The 18,955-nt window shown below is 44.0% G+C and overlaps 1 protein-coding gene across 3 annotated transcripts in view; it reads right to left on the bottom strand.

The window, feature by feature from the left end:
* Positions 1-1,294: 1,294 nt before the first annotated feature.
* The window catches only part of herc2 (HECT and RLD domain containing E3 ubiquitin protein ligase 2), a 57,963-nt gene continuing 40,302 nt past the window's right edge, over positions 1,295-18,955 (bottom strand). For 2 of the 3 annotated variants that reach the window (XM_050054566.1, XM_050054568.1), the window contains exons 67-91: positions 18,625-18,768; positions 18,019-18,210; positions 17,775-17,928; positions 17,510-17,617; positions 17,295-17,426; positions 16,909-17,067; positions 16,696-16,814; positions 15,637-15,762; positions 15,377-15,532; positions 14,958-15,272; positions 14,578-14,792; positions 13,491-13,668; positions 13,084-13,245; positions 11,398-11,489; positions 11,152-11,291; positions 10,767-10,954; positions 10,380-10,577; positions 10,201-10,284; positions 9,577-9,718; positions 8,993-9,187; positions 8,614-8,726; positions 4,660-4,850; positions 4,465-4,570; positions 4,166-4,378; positions 1,295-2,228 (exon numbers count right to left, since the gene is read on the bottom strand). In XM_050054566.1, coding sequence (XP_049910523.1) covers positions 1,956-2,228; positions 4,166-4,378; positions 4,465-4,570; positions 4,660-4,850; positions 8,614-8,726; positions 8,993-9,187; positions 9,577-9,718; positions 10,201-10,284; positions 10,380-10,577; positions 10,767-10,954; positions 11,152-11,291; positions 11,398-11,489; positions 13,084-13,245; positions 13,491-13,668; positions 14,578-14,792; positions 14,958-15,272; positions 15,377-15,532; positions 15,637-15,762; positions 16,696-16,814; positions 16,909-17,067; positions 17,295-17,426; positions 17,510-17,617; positions 17,775-17,928; positions 18,019-18,210; positions 18,625-18,768 — 4,095 coding nt within the window. In that variant the 3' untranslated portion in view covers positions 1,295-1,955. The remainder of the gene's footprint in view (positions 2,229-4,165; positions 4,379-4,464; positions 4,571-4,659; positions 4,851-8,613; positions 8,727-8,992; positions 9,188-9,576; positions 9,719-10,200; positions 10,285-10,379; positions 10,578-10,766; positions 10,955-11,151; positions 11,292-11,397; positions 11,490-13,083; positions 13,246-13,490; positions 13,669-14,577; positions 14,793-14,957; positions 15,273-15,376; positions 15,533-15,636; positions 15,763-16,695; positions 16,815-16,908; positions 17,068-17,294; positions 17,427-17,509; positions 17,618-17,774; positions 17,929-18,018; positions 18,211-18,624; positions 18,769-18,955) is intronic. The other variant, XM_050054567.1, reaches the window with a different exon arrangement.

Here is an 18,955-nt window from a genome sequence, read left to right as displayed (position 1 = left end):
ACTACACACACACACACACACACACACTCGAGGGATTTTACTAGAGCCAGAGACACTATAAGGAATGTGTAGTGACGCCTCTGCATGAGTGAGCGGGGGTCTTAAGATCTCCCACATCACCCTTTTTCCCAGCACGTGTAGGAGTCGCAGCCCCTCATGATGCTGACAATAGCACACTAAAGAGGTAATTATGGGAGATTTCTTTAATCCCACAGAGCCACAGGGTTAACAGTGATGTCCAACACACTCCACCACCATCCAGCCACAACCTTTGTGCCATATATTAAAAGGGATTCTTAAAGATATCAAAAAGAAAATCTGATTTAATTTCGGCTAAAGCTCCGCCTGGTGAGAAAGAGGGAACAAAACCCAAATGAACCTCTGACCTAGTTTGGAAAAATTCAGCACAAGGGCTTCATGAGGAAAGCAGCAGGTTAACCCTTCAAACAATAACCCTGATTCAGACGACAACATCTGATAAAGATTTATGAAGCACAAAAAAAAATTATAAAGACATAGATGTCATTTTGAAATGATTAGAAACACTGCTTGTATCAATTTGTGTTGCACTTGTTTCTCTAAAACCTTTCAGATCCTGCTGTCAGCTCGGCTCGGCTACAGAATATTACATTTTAGAAAAACAACACACACACATTCTGGTACTTATATCTTTGTGAGGACCCTGACCAACATTATGCATTCCCTGGCCCCTTACCCTTACCTTAACTGCGATTGCAACTTGTCCTACTTATCTAAGTAATTTACTTGAAGTTTGTTTTGCCAGTCAGTCATGTAATAAGTTGAGTTTAATGTATAACGTTATGCATTGCTTCTTTACGCTATAATTTTCTTCAGAGCTTAGCTTTCAGACGAAAGGGCGAAGGGGACAGATTGTGGACTGACTTATAGGTTTGGTGGGCGTGTCATGTTGCTAACTGGTGGGCCACATAGCTTTTCCATCCGAAAATATGCCTATTCAGGCTAAGGAGACCTGGCGTCACCATGGCTTTTTTGTCAAGTTTGTCCAACCTGGCACCAGTAACTATGAGAAGTGGGATTTAAGATCAGTCAGCTGTCACCAGAACCTTAATACCAAGACTTAACACTCAAATAGGCCTTGAAAGCCTTGAGGACCGGCCAAATGTCCTCACTTTCCAAAAATGTCCTCACTCTGTTTGGGAAAAAACATGTTTAGGTCCTCACTATGTAGCAAGTACAAGTACAAACACACACACACACATAATCATTCTAAGTAAATGTTCCATCATTTTAATAACAACACAGAAGGCATCCCTCTTTTTTCATTTGAATTTATTAACAGAAATGTATTAACATTTAATATGCAGGAATGAGACCTTCTGTGAATACATGGCACAATCATATTATATACATTCTTTAAGGAGACAGTGCACAAACATGGTGGAGGGAGGGGTAAATACGGGAATTGTAAAATGACCCTTCGGTGGGCTCTGACTGACGTGAGCCGAGTGAGAAACACAGACTTTTTTAAGTTAAAAATGTTGGGTTTTTTATAAAGAAACATGGTTGTTACCAAGAAACAAAAAGTAATACTACTGTTTTGTCGCACATCAATTTCTATATACAAACTAGGGACAGGTAATTCACACAAACCAGAGGGAGAAATCTACCACAGTGCTAGGCTGGAGCCTGTTTATTTTTTTTAACTGTAACAATATACATAATTTCCATGTAACACGACAATTACATGTGCAGCTGATCACCCCACATTATTTTAAAGAAACTAAATCAGAGCAAACCTGTGTTTGTTCCTCTCTTTAGCTTATAATGCTTTTAAAGCTCATTGCACGTTTTTCCCCCACAGACGTTTGTGTCTTAGTAGAATGCCTGTTTGAATGTGTGTATTAATAGGTGAGATTAAGGCAGTCTCTTTGTGGCAGCTCTTCTTAGACTCGTCCTTCTATAATGGTCGGAGTTCAGTGTCCTGTTAAGTAGTCCTGGGTGGAGTCCGAAGCGAAGGAGTCTGCGTCCTCGTTGTCCGAGTCTTCGCTGCTGTCGTCAGCGGCAGGCTCCCCGGACAGGGCGATGCGGGCGTAGTCGTCGGTGTCGATAGACTTGCAGAAGTGAATGGCGTATTTCAGTTTTTCCTCCAGCACCTGTTTACACGAGTACCTGGGCAGCTTCAGCAGGAAGAAGCACGTGTAGGACTCAGGCAGGAAGTGGTCAGGGGGGTTGTACTTATCCAGCACCTGCGGACAGAGAAGATCACATTATTAGATCTCCGAATCAGGCCAATATAAAGCTGGATTTATAATTCTGAATTAAAGGGCTACACCACATCTACAGTGGCTAAATGTGTACCAAACTGCAGGCTAATTAACTCTTTGTGTAGACTACAAATACAGCTATACACCCTGTTTACATTTGGTTTGGTGAGCCGAACAGAAGTGGACAGTTGAGACACTTCTGCAGTCCCACCTGTGTCAATCATGTGTCTCCAGCTGACCGCTTGCATTCAGATTTTGTGTTCACGTAAAGGTCAAAGGTTCCTGCACACAGTTAATGCATCTACTTCTACAATTCAAATTTCGATTCAAAAATTTTTGGTACTGTCAAATTATTCTTTAAAAGGAGGTACACTTCACAGGATTTTTTCCTTCAAACAACAATGTACGGACTCATACAGAAGTAAGCCCCCTCAATCATGACTTACGACCCACTAGAAATCACGGACACAGTACCAAAAAAAAAACAACACAGTCAAAGCAATTCTAAACACCAAGTGGACAAAGCTGGGCCGACAGTTCCAGAATAGTATACCTTTTTAAAAAAATGGGCTATACGGTATCAAGTGTATTATAATAGCTGTAATGTTTTGGAATGCACCACAGGAGGGCCATATTTCAATAATTCATTTAAAATGTAAAATATAACTTATATCTCCAGTCCCTTGGGAACAAAAAGAAGAGCCACAAGATGACTGGAGGATACTTTACAACAACAGCTTGAGTTTCCTCACCTGCAAAAAGCCACCAGGCTTCACTTTCACTAGCTTAGCCTATAAACCGCAGTTTTTCTGTCAAAAATATGTTCGTTGTTTACGTATCTTCTGTGAAGCAGGAGGATTTTCCACTGCTGTTGTTTCTTTGTCACCTCTGACTTCGGTGGTAGCCATGGTGACTGGAAAAGTGTAGCTGCAGGCTACCGATAAGCTACACTGTTGTCATCTGTGTGGTGTGATTTTGTTTTGTAGGGGGTTGAAAATCCTGCTGAATCATGACACTCCTATGATGGATGGTCATGCAACATGGTCGCAAAATGGGCAAGGTACAGAGCGTCAGCGTACTGTCACCAAAACAATGGTCAAAAACTGCACTGACAATGTATTTTCCTGTTATATCCTTGGTGGGGACACACTAGCATTTACACTACAAAAGATATGTGATCAAATGAGTCCCAGACCACCTCGGCAAGCAGTTTGAGTGATCAGATCAAAATGCGTCTTGGTAGTTGTTTTCACATGTATTTAGCATTGTCCACATGTGATCTCCCAAGATCGATTTTTAAACTAAGTGTGAACAGTGTTTACTGTCTATAACAAATAACTTTATAAGAATAATTTGACATTTTGGGAAATGCTCTTATTCGTTTTCTGTTTTTTACCAAGAGTCAGATGAGAAGATTAAAACCACTCTTGTATCTGTAAATATAAAGCTACAGCTAGTTAGCTTAGCTTAGCATAAAGACTGGAAACGGGGGGGAAACAGCTAGCCTGTCTCTGTCCAAAGGTAACAAAATCCACCCCTAAAGCTCCCTAATATATCCGTTATATCTTGCATTAATATTCATAAAAAAATCAAAGTTTAAAAATTACATTGTTGTGGTTTTACGTGCTTAACTATTTCCTTGCTGAGCACAGTGACCCCCTGAAGTCTCCACTGGCTGCCTGGCAACTGCATAGAAATAACAAAGCTCCAGGAAGTAGGGCTGCAATGATTATACGACAATCTACCATCATAACGAAAATATTTTAGTTGATAGGTGTACTTAAACAGATACCAAAACATTTTATAACAAGCCTTACTGGTTACAGCAGGAAAGACAAAATATTCAAGACTTTCATGAATCACATTCAAGACTTTCTAAAACCTTCTCAGGCTTCTGTGGTCACATTTCAGCTTCTTACCTGCACAACAAAATCCCGCCCACGGAAGTCAGCGATGGTGCGCGGCAAGCGCGTGCGACCCCAGACAAACCTCAGGAAAAGAGACCTCTCTGTGTTGGAGAAAGACTCCATCACTTCCCAGAACCACTGGATGAGGGAAGATGTCGGCTCCACTCCCTTGTAGGTTGCCACTGACTTAAGCAGGTGGAGGGGGATGTCCGGGCTTCCACACACCTGAGGGGAGGAAATATTTACTCTCAAACCAGCACACAGCCAGAGGATAGAAGCAATGACACAACCTTAAAACTGCCTCCACTAACCATAGTTTCCAGTTCGTAACCGGTGAAAAGTGAGAGCAAGGGAACGGGAACTACTCGAGCCATTCCCTCGCGCACAGCAGACACCTGCTCGTCAAACTCATGGAGCCTGAAGGGTGAAAAGAACGAACAACGACATTAAGTCAAACACAAACACACATCGGAAAGTGTACATTTTGATTCAGCAGGTTTTCTTACCTGTAGTTAATTGCCAGGCGGACATATTCTGCACGGTTCTCCAGGGTGATGTGGGAGTACTTGGAGCTGAGCTGGATGTCCTGGCCGCTGGCGTTGGGCACTGTGAAGGGCAGGGTCATGGCCTCAAACTCCTCAGCTGTGGCCTCGTTGTCCCGGATGTACATCAAGCCAGGAATAAAGTCCTTATCAACCTGGAGGTACAGAGCAGATCAACACTTAATATTACATCCATTTGTCCCTTAAAAGGGATAGTTTGGATCTTTTGAAGTGGCATTATACAAAGCACTTATCCATAGTCAGTTTATTATATACAGCAGATGGCAGTTGGGACGCTCTCACCATCTATGTTATCTGTTATCTCCAAAGCCAGACTCCACTGAGAAAATATGATTTGATATAGCAGAACACGGGAGCTGCCGGTTTACCAATGCTTTAATCAGTTAGTTTGTGACTGGAGTTTTAAAGGGTTAGTCACACATTTACAGTAATAAAGTAACTTGTCGAGGTGGTGGTAAACCAGCAGCTGCCAACCGCCATTTACAGCAGGTAATGCACTGGCTATGAATAAGTACCTCATACAATCCAAACTATCCCTAATGTATCATATCACCTGGTGTATGCATTCATCTATTTGAGTTTGTATTTACGCATGAGTGTGCTCACGCCCTCGTGCTCACAACACAGTTCCCGTGAGCTCCACAACGATTCCACTCTTTTTGTGAGTCTTATGCTGGATTTATTTACCATCTAACCTTTCTTGTATCTCAAGGGCATAACCACAGAACAAGAGCAGCTCTGTTGGAGAAAAGGGGCCTTTTTTTCACTCCGGTATTCTCTCAATGACGGTTCAGGAGCTCATGATCACAGCGTGAGGGCAGGAGTGGACTCACGCCATCAACAAAAGCTGAGATGTGGCTCATGACTCCTTTGACTAAAATTAATACAGAGTTCAATCTTTCTGAAGAGCAGGTACAGTACGAGTTAACAGAAGTGTTTCTGGCTGTAGAACTGAGGGAGAGCACAGGGAGCTGATGGGCTTAAGGTTTAATCTGAGGAGGAATGTATAGGAATGTGTTCTTTTTGCAGGTTATAATGCAGATCATGAGGATTTGAAATGTTATATAATGTGTGACATAAAGAGAGGCATGCCTTCTTGTAGATGGTAGGTAGATAGACACAAGTACAGTGCATGCGACTTCAAGAATACAGAACATTTTTCTGTCAGGTTTGTTCATACAAGTGTCAAATTTACCAGTCTGTATTAAAGGGACAGTTCACCCCTAAATCAAAAATATATGTATTTTCCCTGTAGTGCTTTTTAGTGGTCTAGATTGTTTTGGTTTGAGTTACGGAGTGTCGGAGATATCGGTTGTAGAGATGTCTGCCTTCTCTCCAGTATAATGGAACTAGATCTCAGCTTGTGGTGCTCAAAGCACCAAAAACACATTATGAGCAGTTTCATGTAGGAACTACTTTTTTGTACTGAACTACACCTGCCAACTATATTCACGCACAGAAGGACGCACAAGGAAGTACATCTACTCATGGACGAGAGGCTCACGCTCGTGACAGTGTGAGACATAAACTTAAATGGCATCCTCCTCGGCCGAGCTGTAACGTCAGCTAGCTCAGGTGAGGAAGCACACGTCTCTCGTCCATGAGTAGATGCACGCTTCCTTCTGCACAGTGATACGGTTAGCAAGTGTAGTTATGTAGGAAGATAATAATTCCTACATGACACCGCTCATAATAAGGTCTGTGGATTATCTTGAGTAACCAGTTCATGATTTCTGGAAAGAGACATTGCTGCTGAGGTTTTCAGATGTATTTTGTTGGTGCTTTAAGCACGTTAAACTGAGTGTCATCTAGTTCCATTATATTGGAAAGAAGGCAGACGTCTCTGCGACCAGTATCTCCGACACAAGGGCAACTCACATCAAAACAATCCAGATTAATGAATAGCAGTACAGGCAAGAGGAAAATATGTATTATTGATTTAGGGGAGAACTGTCCCTTTAACTGCACAAACTTGATGCAGATTGCTGTTTCTGACCAGATAAATGCCACCAGGTGCAACTTTTTCTGAGATGAGACTGACACAAGTGAATTGCTATAAGAGGATATCTGTTCCGAATTTCACAGTCAAGAGCTTCAACTCCTGCTGCCATATATCAGAAGACAAAAAGATAAGAAACTTTAGTTTGTGAGTGTCAGCAGTGAAACTCCCTATGACATGTCATCGAAGCAGCGCCGTATTGTTACATGAGTAAAGACGGGATGACGTTAGCTGTTAAAGAACGAGAGGAAAGACCTGATCCCAAGTTACATGCCTCGGTTAAACAACACAATACAACACCTTTTAAGCATCCTGAGCATCGACAGACAGCTTAGAGTCAAAAATCACACTTAGATAACAGACTTAACATTATTAGATAAGGCTCCCAGACAAGACAAGAAATTGTTAATAATGCAAGTGCTGGGGCCAGGAACAGGAGGGGTAATTATAATGATCTCCCATTTGGAGTCATTAACATGCAGGAACATTTTGGAAATCCAATTCCAAATCCCAGTAAGGCAGGACACACTGACGGAGCCAGGATCTTTCAGGACATACAGTTGTATATCATCCACATAAGACAAATCCATATATGACAATGCAACAGAGGACGTGCTAGTAAACTCACGGTTGTATGCCTCTGCTAACCAGTCAAGTTGCAGTTTACAGCCATATGTGTCCACACTCATATAATATGAGGTGAAGACTTTGAAGGATTTTAATAAATATTATGTGTATTTTTATCACTATACTGACATGTGTAATTCCAGTGAATACTTTCCACTGAGAAACACAATGTCTTCACTTAGAGACTATTTTACAGAGGAGTACAGAGGACTTCTAGAGAGCCTCTTCACGTGGTACATCAATCACCACCTGCAGCTCAATATCAGTGAAATCAAAAAGCTTGTGGTGGAGTTCCACAGGAACTGGATAGAACAGAGTTATAGCCATGACAGTAGACAATGCTTCAAGTATGGATGAAAGCCACATATTCTAAAACCTGGATGCTTCACACAGAGAAGATCTATACAACCAGCACTGTTTCGAGGAACACCCAAGATATTAGCATCACTCATTAAGTATCTGACCAAATCTCTCCCCTTGTGCTATGCCGTCATGGCGTTAATAAGATTAGTGTTTTTGCAACATAATGATGTCACAGTGAAGCAGATCTTTGACTATGGCTGTACCCGACCCAGAATTATCTCAGTCAAATCAGTTTTGGCTGTTCAATACCCATATCTGACTATTCCTTTCTTTTTTTCCCATACAGAGTTTAAGAGTTTTAACGGGGTTTGGCAGGATGTTCAGGATGGCAGTAACGTTCATGTAATATAGTAAACAAGCCTATCTGGCTCTCCAAGCTAATGCGAGCTAACTATGCTAACGTTGGATCTGAGATGTGCTACAACATTTTTGGCCAATTCTAGATATCAAACAAAAGCCAGAGACTGTATTTAGCTGCTGTGAGCTGTAAATTCACAGCAGAAGATAACTTTATCTCGGAGCCCAACGGGCAAAGCCTTGCTTCCTCCAGGCAGCTGCCCCCAACTACCTCAGTTTCGTCCTGGGTCTGGGTACACACCTGCTTGTACCAGAGCAGCGTCAAAAGCAAGGAGCAGTTACTCTGCAGCTAAATCTGAAGACCAAAACGTCCCTAGTAGTACTCTGCTTACTGACTGACAGAGGGAAAAAAACTGCTCAACTTAAATCAACTGAGTGGTTGCTTTTAAGCCCAGTTCAGACCAAAGATTTCCGACGAGACAAGCTGATTCAGTCTAATGTCTAAATCACTGAAGAACAGTTCTGCACATAAGAATCAATCATCATCAGCATGCACTACACACACACTGAGGGCCCTTATTGTGTACAGAGGAGCAAGGCTGTGTACGTACCTCACTGAGGTCAGCGATGGTCAGGTTCATGCCTGCCAGCTGTTTCCATACCGGCTCTGCCAGATTCAGACTAAGAGGGCTTCCAGTCCGGATTGCAATGCCCAGGAGCACTCCTGCAGACACAGCAAGGCAGAGCGTATTACCCACAGATCAAACAACAATCATCTGTCACTGTGCACTTTGCAGCAAAAAAAAAAAAAAAAAAGTGTAAATACCTATAATAAATGAAGCACACTCAACCGTTCAGGCCAGGTGTTTTATCAGCGAAAACGCACATGAAGCATTTGTACATTTTAAAATAAACATGCATATTTTCAGTTTTTGTTTATCAAGGATTAACACCCCACAAGACCTGACTGGGAGATTAACTGGATTATACCTAGGAAGCGGAACATGCTCATGTGAAGAGGGGACTTGGCTGCAGGGTTGAGCAGGAAACAGTCCCTGTTGGCCCCCGACTCGTCGCGTCCGTTGGGGGTGACGATGAGCAGCGGGGTCAGGGCATTCTGCAGCTCCTCACACATTTCTGCGATGGACTCGCTGTAGCCTCCACCACAGTCGTCCACAGACTCCCCTGAGATAGTGAAAACAAAAGAACTTAAAACATCCAGGCTGAGGATATGCACACAGTTTTGCTTAAAATGTTACTTCCTCATACTGTCCTGCACCTGCACCCCCACCCCTGTCTGACATGCTCCGTTTTAGCGCCTGTCTCTTTGAGCCACCCTCCAGAAAAACCCCAGTCTGCTCTGCTTGGTCAGCGTCTGCTCTTCTGTATCTCTACATCTCTGCACCGTCATGGCAGCCAGAGAGCGGCTGTGACAAGGAAAGGCAGCACTTTTCTACTGTGAAAATTCACCAATAAAAGCTTCTAAACCAAAATTTAGTGAAGAACAGCTGCGTCCAGACAAAGGAACAGGCCGCGCAGAATCATTTCCTAACTCAGGACACTGTAACACCTACCCACAAATTTGACCTTCCACACTCGGTGAGGAAGCAGCAGGCTGTCTGGGCTGAACGAACTCATTTTGGCACACATCTGACCAAATACAGACTTGGTTCCATCTGGGCCCGCCAGGCCTCCTTTGCTCCGGGAACGCTTCACCTGCAGGGTGAAGAAGAAGAAAAAAGATGGTTTGATTTGTGTATGTTTTGTGCTTAACAACTTCTTGCCAAATAGAGAGGATGTGCTGATGGGCATGAACTCCTGGTTATGAAAGCTCTCTGCACCACTGATACGACCACAGCTATGTGAGGGGAAGGGGTGTGTGTGTGAAGAGGCAGTGGCCCGAACTGAGACTCTATGTGGAGTAAAGTCAAAAACTCAATCCAGGAACCCCTGCAGACAGGCTGGAGCACAGATCACACACACCACAGAAAAATCCCCTTATGAAAGAATCACATGTAATGCTCAGGAGCCTGTCTGGAACATAGCCTGACAGTGAGAGGAGGAGGAGGAGGAGGAGGGGAGGGAGCTGCAGTAAAAGTGAGCAGGAAAGTCCAAGAAAGATTAAAGTGAGTGTGAAACAGAGTATGAGCAGGCAGTTGTTAAAAATGTGTGTTATTTTCATGTATTTCCCACGGTACCTGTATCCTGTTGAGCTCCACCACAGGTCCGTGCTGTCTGTCCCTCACCATCGTGGCTTGAACCACCTTCCTGAAAGCTGCTTCCTGTTCACAGACATAAAGAGTGTGTTTAAATAAATTCCACAAGCACCGTGCAGACATTTTTCTGGGATAAAAAGTCATGCTCTCATTCATTGTACCTTGCCCTGGGAGATGAGGATGCCTCTGAGCGTGTCGAAGCCCACTGAGGGTCCGTGGCCAGTCTGACCAAGTCGGCCCTCCAGGTCAAACATGGGTATACACGGGCAGAAGAGCTCCGAGATGTGGTGCAGCAGCAGCAGCCTGTTCCTCAGGGCCATGATGGGGATCTCCTGCAGGTGGTTGTACTCCATGGGAACCTTTAACACACCACACAGACAGTGAGACATCAACAGCATGATGGGCATTTGAAGGTCTGCAAGCGACATTGATTTAATGATGCTTCTGTCTGCAAAGCATTACTGCCATCTACTGGAGCATGTGGACAGAGAAGTCATTTTGTAGTATACAAAGACTGACAGTTAAGTTTCTTTCAAAGTAAACAGTACCTGTGCAGGCAGTTTCCCAGCATTGGTGGGCTTACTGGTGGACCAGGCGAGGGTGTGAGCAGAACCACAAGCCACCCTGTTGATCTTCTTGCCCTGCAGTGCAGCCACCAGCCGTGGCCTCTGGATGGCATTCGTGGTCCCGTCTCCCAGCTGGCCCTCATCATTGTCACCCCATGTGTACACTTCTCCTGAGCCAAACACAACAAAGCCGTTCTGTGAAGCTGCAATCCAACCGGACTTAGCTGAACTGTTGGGACTCGATGATACCAACTGGCCAGATGGCAAGGAGAACTTGGACAATAAACAGATCTGAAATAAACTGACAAATGCATATGTGGGGGAGCGTGTACAAAAAGGGGATCACGCATAAGTTGGTCGATCCTACCATCCTCTGTGCAGCACACACAGTGCAGTGACCCTGTGGCGATGGCAATGACTTTCTTCCCTTGCAGCCCCTGAACCTGTCGGGGTCGTCGTACGTGGTCATCAGAGCCATGGCCCAGCCGATGATAGTCCCCTTTCCCCCTGGGAATGACATGATGCATTACACACAACTGAGCTATCTCATCTTTAACAACAACAGTGATACAAGAAGCCATGACAGATCTACTCTGCACCGCGCTGTACTTACCACGTGTACACTGCCCCAGACTTTGTAAGAGCCACAGAAAACTGAGAGCCACACTCCACTTTGACCACCCCGAGGCCGGTGAGAGAGTCAATCTGAAAACAAGACATTAATTCATTGTGAAGAACACATCGGCTGTCTTTGATTAGCCATTCATCCAGCTACAATGCACATAGATTGCGTCTCAAGGATATGATCTTGTTGAGTGGTTTTAGTGGTATTAGTGGTTAGCAGTGTTATAGATAGAGGTCAAAAGGCTCCATCTACACCAACTGCTATGTTTAGCTGTGGGTAGGATGGAGAGAGTCAGCTGACGCAATGTTAGTATAAATAGCGAATGAAACTCCACATGGGGAGGTGGATGAAACAAACACGGGACTTTCACCATGGACAGAGGAGTTCATGTCTTGTGTGAAACCAAAAGTCAGAACTGAGTGATTTTAAGTATGTGGAGTGTGTCATGTAAGATATGTGACATACATGTTTTGTTTTTGTTTTTTTAAACCCAACCATGTAGTCTTTGCACCTAAGCCTTACAAAAGTGGAAGTCAAAGTGAGACCTAATTAACCTGCTTCCAACAGCTGCTTAATAAGCTGAAAACTGCAATCTGAAAATATAAGCCAGTGTAGCAGGAGTCTTCTAACCCAGTAGTTCCCAACTGGTGGTTCGTGGTCCAAAAGGGGGTCATGGATCCATTCTGAATGGACTGCAGGTGACTTGCAAATATGTTAAGTTTGTAAAAAAAAATATATATATATATTTTTAAGAACAGTGAACTTCCAGCACAGAGCTTTTATTTTGAAGTGCCAACTCCTGCTGTAGAACAAGTGACAGCTACTTGACAGAGACAGCAATCTAGCTCGACAACATGGCCAAAGCAAGTATGACGCTGAATGTATTAAACTGTGTGGACTTTGAGCTTACAAGCAGTATCAGATGCTCGGATTCTTACAACTTTGAAACAGCTGTTGAAGAGGAAGTTGTAAATTTCTGCATGTGAGATTCTTAATACACATATTCGCCAGTCTCGGCAAGAAATAGTCTGGCACATAACTCCCCATGAAACTGCAGCTCATCATTTTCACAATTCTGTTTATTTTGGTTTTGTTCTTTTTAAGAATTATGACTGGTAATTAATGAGCTTCAGGTGTGCTGGTCAGAGGGGGTTTTTTATTTTTGGATGCTGCCTGGCTAGCTGTTTCCAGTCTTTATGCTAAGCTCAGATGAGCATATCCTGACTGTAGCTTCAAATTTAGCTCAAAGCTCAAGTGCGGGACTTTTACATATAAATGAACATTTGTTATATAGTGTAATAACTCTCACTGCCTGAAGAGGGAGACAAAAGTTCCACACCCCAGCTTTAAGAAAAGGTATGGATTTTCTCATCTTAACTCTTGACAATCAAGTGAATAAGGGTATTTCCCAAGATGTCAGTCTCTTCCTTTATTCCTTATCTACAACCAGGTAAAAGTTTTTAAGCTAGCACTGAATGTATGTTGTAAGTTACGTATGTGGCGACTGATCTTACAGGAAACACTCATTTGAAGCATTTGACACTGTTTTTCTCATCTTGTGTTCTTTAACATACTCTGGTCTCCTCTGTATAAAACAACAAGAGAAAGAAGACATGAGTGTAAAGTGACGCTTCTGCCGACCTTCAGTGCACACTGTTGTGTAAATTGCCTTACCTTCATGGGGATTTTGCAGCCATCGCTGCCTCCCCGGCCCAATTTGCCGTAGTCCCCGTCTCCCCAGGACCAGACCATGTCATCGTCTGTTAGACACAGTGTCTGGGCGTCCCCGCTGCCGCAGGCTACATCAATGACCCTGTGACCCTGCAGTGCATCCACCTGGATAAACCACACAGACACAAACATCAGCTTCACCTCACCGTGATTGTCTGAGAAAGCTTGTCAGACGGAGGCTGAGTAAACAGTTTGATTCCTGTCCAAACACCCACAGACATATTTGTCGCTGAAACACTTCAGGTTGACAGCTATTTCTTCAGGACTTTTCAGTGTACTGACAAACTTTTAGGGGACTATATATGTATCAGCATGGTATTTTGAGTTGTGTGAGCTACATGATCACTGACCAGCTTGGGTTTGAGTTGGTCCTCACTGTCCCCGTGACCCAGTCGTCCATAGCGGCCCTTGCCCCAGGTGAAGAGCTCTCCACTGGCAGTGATGCAGGCGCTGTGTGCCCCTCCGGCTGCGATATCCACCACTTCCACTCCCCTCAAGGACTCAATTACTCGAGGACGGTCACAGGGGCTGAAGTCAAGAGGAGTCATTGTTACTATAAAAACACATCCCTTTAATCCTTAATTCTCATAGTGTCATGGATTTATATTGACATTATGTGTTTGAGACTAGGGCTGCACAATATATCATTTTTTTTAAATCGCCATCATGTCAACTTGCGTCATGAAGACATCATGAAAGACTCTGAGTGATACTGCACTCTGAATATAGTAACAATTAATTAAAGTACATTCTGTCTATAGGCGCTACTTTGCCTCATCACGCCATGCCGTTAACTGTGTGGCCAATCAGACACCTCGTCGTTAACAGGGTCCAACAATATGGATTGCCTGATGGCCCTGGGCCAGAAAAAGTTATGATGGGCCAATAAATCAAATCAGTCAGTTGCCTGATCGGGCCAGTGCTCAAAGAGGTGAGCAAGGGAGCAACGTCACTACATCTGCCCTTCTCTCAAAGACTTCACTCTGCCCGTGTCTTAACATAAGTTGAGTGTGCCTACGACAGACACAGGCAGGCTTTTTTACTTCATCGACAGAATGGCAGTCAATCCTAAAACAAGATACAAATTGAAACGCAGAAAAACATCCATTGCATCTTGGAGAAAAACTTGAAAGACTGGGTTGAGAATGATGACGGGTGTTTTAGGAGTGTGTGTAACAAGTGTGTGGCTTAGTGTGAGAGACAGAGAAAGTCATGATGGATACGCTTAGAGCAGACAGCTACTGACGATTGGAGCAGAGAAGAAATTCAAAGTTGTCAAGTGGTAGTAAATGTACAGTACAGGTTTCAGTTTAATCATAAATAACCACTGCAGCTCCACGAGACATTATCGCATATCGTGTATTTTCCGCTATCGTGCAGCCCTTTTCAGAACTGAAAATTGAAGGTGCAATGTTTTGTGTTTCATTCAGTCTCGACCTTCTGTTCCCATGGCCAAGTTTTCCATCCTCAGCCTCTCCCCATGAGTAGACTTCTCCCTCAGAGGACAGCGCCAGGCAGTGCTTCCCTCCAGAGTTTACAGCCACTTTCCTGATGAAGACATGTTGGATGGACTCCAGCAGAGTCGGGGTGGACACAGACTCTGTGCCTCCAATGCCCAATCTGCCCCCAGCTCCATATCCTGTCGCATACAGCTAAGGATCAAGATAAAGTATATTAGTGTGACAATAAATTACATCTTCCTGGAACTCATCAGATTGACATGATTGATCAAAACTCTAGCTATAGCCACAAAAGCTGCAGTGTGCAGCCACACAGCTTGTGTTAAATACTGCAGTCTGACAAAAGGAGAGACAGACCTTTCCATCAGCTGTGACAGCAAACAGAGTCTGCTCCCCGCCGATAAGCTGCACTGGCCGCAGTGTGGCAAGGGCTTCAGTGGGAGTGGGCACTTTGACCTTTGCTCCCTCAATGCCCCCCAGCTGACCTCTGTGGTTGTGGCCCCAGCCGTAGATGGTGCCGCTCCCACCAGCCGAGAGGGTCCAGTCGTCCGGTCGTCGGTTCATCCACTGTACAAGCTGCTCGTCGTGCTCACGCTTGAACAATTCGTGACTCTCGTGGAGGCCGTTCATGCTCTCGTGATCGGCCATAAGCTCGCGAATTTTCTTTGTAACCTTCAAAGGGACAGGAATAATGGAGGAAAATGGATTAAGAATATTCTCATGTCAATGTGTGATGAAGAAAAGTGAGCACGGACAGCACAGCATGGCACGCTCACCTCATCCAGGAAGGGTCTTGGTAGAGACGTTCTCTTGTCCAGAGCCACAGCGACTCTGGAGGCAGTGCAGTATCGGCGGAACCAGGCCCACTTATGAGTCTCAGCGCAGCAGGGTAAAGTATCAAGCTCAAGATCACAGGCAAGAGCAACCAAGACCTGAACAAAATGTTAATATTAGCCTCTCTATTGAGCTTTAAAAATCCAATAGACTTCCAACTTATAATGTCAATGTGATCATAAGGAAACAATTCTGAGCATACCTTGAAAAATGGACTATGAAGCAGCTGCTTTCCTCCTCTGACTATGGGGTCCTCATACTCATACTGCCTCTGCAGAGCTTCTGGCAGCCCCTTCACTAAAGCAGCCAGCGCACTGCCTGTGAAACTCTGGAAGAAAATAGATCATCAATCAATGACATCATTATTAATAATATGGGCCTCATTTTACTAAATAAGGGCACCATTTAAAAAAAAAAACAGTTCTTAAGAGGAAGCCATAGATAAGTTAGCTTATACAAGTGCATCCCTCTCAGTAATTCAGGTACCACAACAAAATTAAATTATCAACCTGAATATATCTGTTTGTACATGATGAGTGACCAGATATGACATTAACACTGAAAAGAAACGAGGTAGCATTTATAAGGGTGACACACTAGCAAAATATGTTCAGCTTTGAAACCAAACAGTAGTAACAACAGCCATGTTTTATTCAGGAATCTTTCACTGCAATATTTATCACAAATGTCATGGAAATAACTTTTTTTATTATCATTATATATCATGGACTGTATCTAAAGATGGACGACATGACAGCTCCCCGAAAGTAAGGCATCATCTTGATCGCCCCCTGGTGGCTGGCCGCAGTATAGGTCATAAACCCTGCCCCATCCATGCCGGCAGATGAGATATAGGCCAAAATGAAAACTCAAAGTAAATGTCAAGTCAGTTTTTCCCAAAGATGTCTTCTGTCATTTTAGGTAGATCTTATCACACTGATTCTTTTAAGTTTGGTTTGAGGTATTTGATGCTATAAAAAGGGTGTTTGACATCATGATTGACAACTGTATGTGCCAATTAATGTGCTTGCGATTGAGTCTGACTGCGGAGATCATGACTGTTCAGACTCTGGCTCCAAATGACATCACCAGCGCAAGATGGCAACGGCCATCCGGGATGTTTTGGCTTCATTTTTGTACAGTGGGACAAAGTGAAGACGCATTGTCCACCTTTATTTACAGTCATTGTTATTAATACCCAGTAAATACTATAGTTAAGATGTTTAGTATGTTTCACCTTCTGGTATCTCACTGTACTCACCATAGAGCGAGCCTCGCCCTCACTGTCACCCAGCAGCCTGTTTATGTTGATGGACTGACCGTACTCCGTGGTCAGGAGCTTTCGTAGTCTCTGCAGAGCCCACATCCTGTGTCCTGCAGCTGGACACAATTAAATAAAATGCAACATGAATATATCATATTTTATGTCTATGGTAAAGCCATTACATACTGAATTAAAAGAATTATATTTTACCTAGTGCACTAAGCTGGGCACAAGCAGCAAGGGAGGCAGCCAACCGAGGTACGATGCTTCTGTTGGAGGCAAAGTTGAGCCTGAAGTCCAGAAGACAGGTGACCAAGTCCATGGATGGGCAGGACAAGATACAGCGATCTGACAGCAAGTCTTTGGGACCTGAGGAAAGACACAAAAAAGGCTCAGTGTCACGAGCCTAGGTAGTCTGCGTCTGTGTGCTAGTGTAGTGATGCTATTACAGTATGATTTCAGAAGCATGCCCAGTCAAATAACACATGCATTAAGAGTGTGTTTCTGCTCTAATGTTCAGAGGGTGTTACTGTGTAGTTAACATCTGGTGACAGACCAGTGTCAGCATTGTGTTGCATGTGTTTGATGCGGCTCACCAGCAGCAGGCATGATGGGGTAGACAGTAAAGCGCCAGCCCCAGCCATTCACAGAGCCATCACTGGTGAATTTCCACTTCAGTTCATCTCCTGGGATCCTTAACTCACTGGACCAGTCGGACCACTCCCGACCTGAAACACACACAGCACGCCACCACATTAATTTTTGATTCATTGGCATTGACTCAAAGACTTCACGGTCTTCCTCTCATCACCTGATCTGACAGAGACGATCCTATTGGCTCCATCCATGATCGTTAACGGATCGTGGCGTCGCTCAGTTGAACACTGTCGGTCAAACTCTATCCTCAGACCCTCAGCACCTACAAAAAAAAGATAACAGATGTGACTACATCAAAGGGACAAGTCGTAATGATCTCTAGCAACATTCTGAAAATTGTCTTGCTTATTCAAGTTGCTCTGAGTGAAAACATTTACTCAAAGTGTAAAATTAAAAATCTGTCCATGTTCCCTTTTTACCTGGGATCTTCACAGTACCACTGGTAGAGGTGTCATCTGTATACGGATGGCTGCTCTCCACAACAACTGGCTGGGAGGACAGGCGGCCACTCTGTGAGTCCGTGGCAACGTCCTCTAACTCGGTAACACACAACTCCAGCAGCATGTCAGCAACCTACAGCCGAGACCCAGAGATGTCAAAGTTGCCCAACATCCTATGAATCACGAGGCCGACATGAAATCAAAACTGAATACAATAACTCACCTGTGGATAAGCTGTACCCATGCCAGACAGCACAGCGGACAGCACCTCCTTGCCCTTCTCCCCAGAGCGACACGACACTGCCAGTTTGAGCAGGTCGACCATTACACGGGTGTCATCAGGCACAAGCAGAATTGTGAACTCATCAAGGTACTGAGGCTCTGGACCAACCACCTTACTCTGGCTCTCAGAGTCCTGTAGAGAAATATAACAAGAAAATGGCTGAGCTAGCTACATGTGGCTGGAGTTAACGGCTTTACCAAGAAAGGAGGGTTGGGTACCGTTCACATTTGAACTGATACCAGTTCTGGGACCTGGAATTTGGTACCAGTACCCAACAACAACCCTTTTTCGGTATTTTACTTTCTCTGTAATAACAAAAATTAAAATTTTGAACAAGTTGCAGGGGTGACATAGTCAAGTAACGGGGTGGCTGACAGAGCGCTGTGACCAGTTTCCCAGGTTCAGACACTTTGCAGCACTTCCACAACTTGTCTAAACCCGGCGTTCTCACCCAGATACTTTCTCAGGTACCTATGAATTGGAAGTTAAACGTACTTGATAGTTAAAAGTGTTTGTTACCCAAACCTACAAGTTAAACAGACTGACCTCTTTTGTCTTGGTCATGGTTTCAGCTATGATGCTGGCTGCTCCGGGGTCATCAGTGACAGGGATGAAAGGACGTGAGGAGGCACCAGGGGCAGAGGGAGTCATAGCTGATGATGGGGTGACGGCATCTTCTGATGAGGGAGCCTACTCACACACAAACACAAACGGCAGGGCCATGTTCACACAAATCAATTCTTTTCTTAAATACATTACATTAAAAATTTAGAGTGTATGACAGCATCAACTGTAAGTTTTAAGTTTTATTTAAACCATGACATCATTTGAATAGTCTGTGCTATAATTAATGTACTATTGCCTGTATTCATTCTCA

This window comes from Epinephelus moara, chromosome 10 (genome assembly GCF_006386435.1).
Source record: "Epinephelus moara isolate mb chromosome 10, YSFRI_EMoa_1.0, whole genome shotgun sequence".
NCBI lineage: Eukaryota > Metazoa > Chordata > Actinopteri > Perciformes > Serranidae > Epinephelus > Epinephelus moara.
This window is presented reverse-complemented; position numbering and strand designations above follow the sequence as displayed.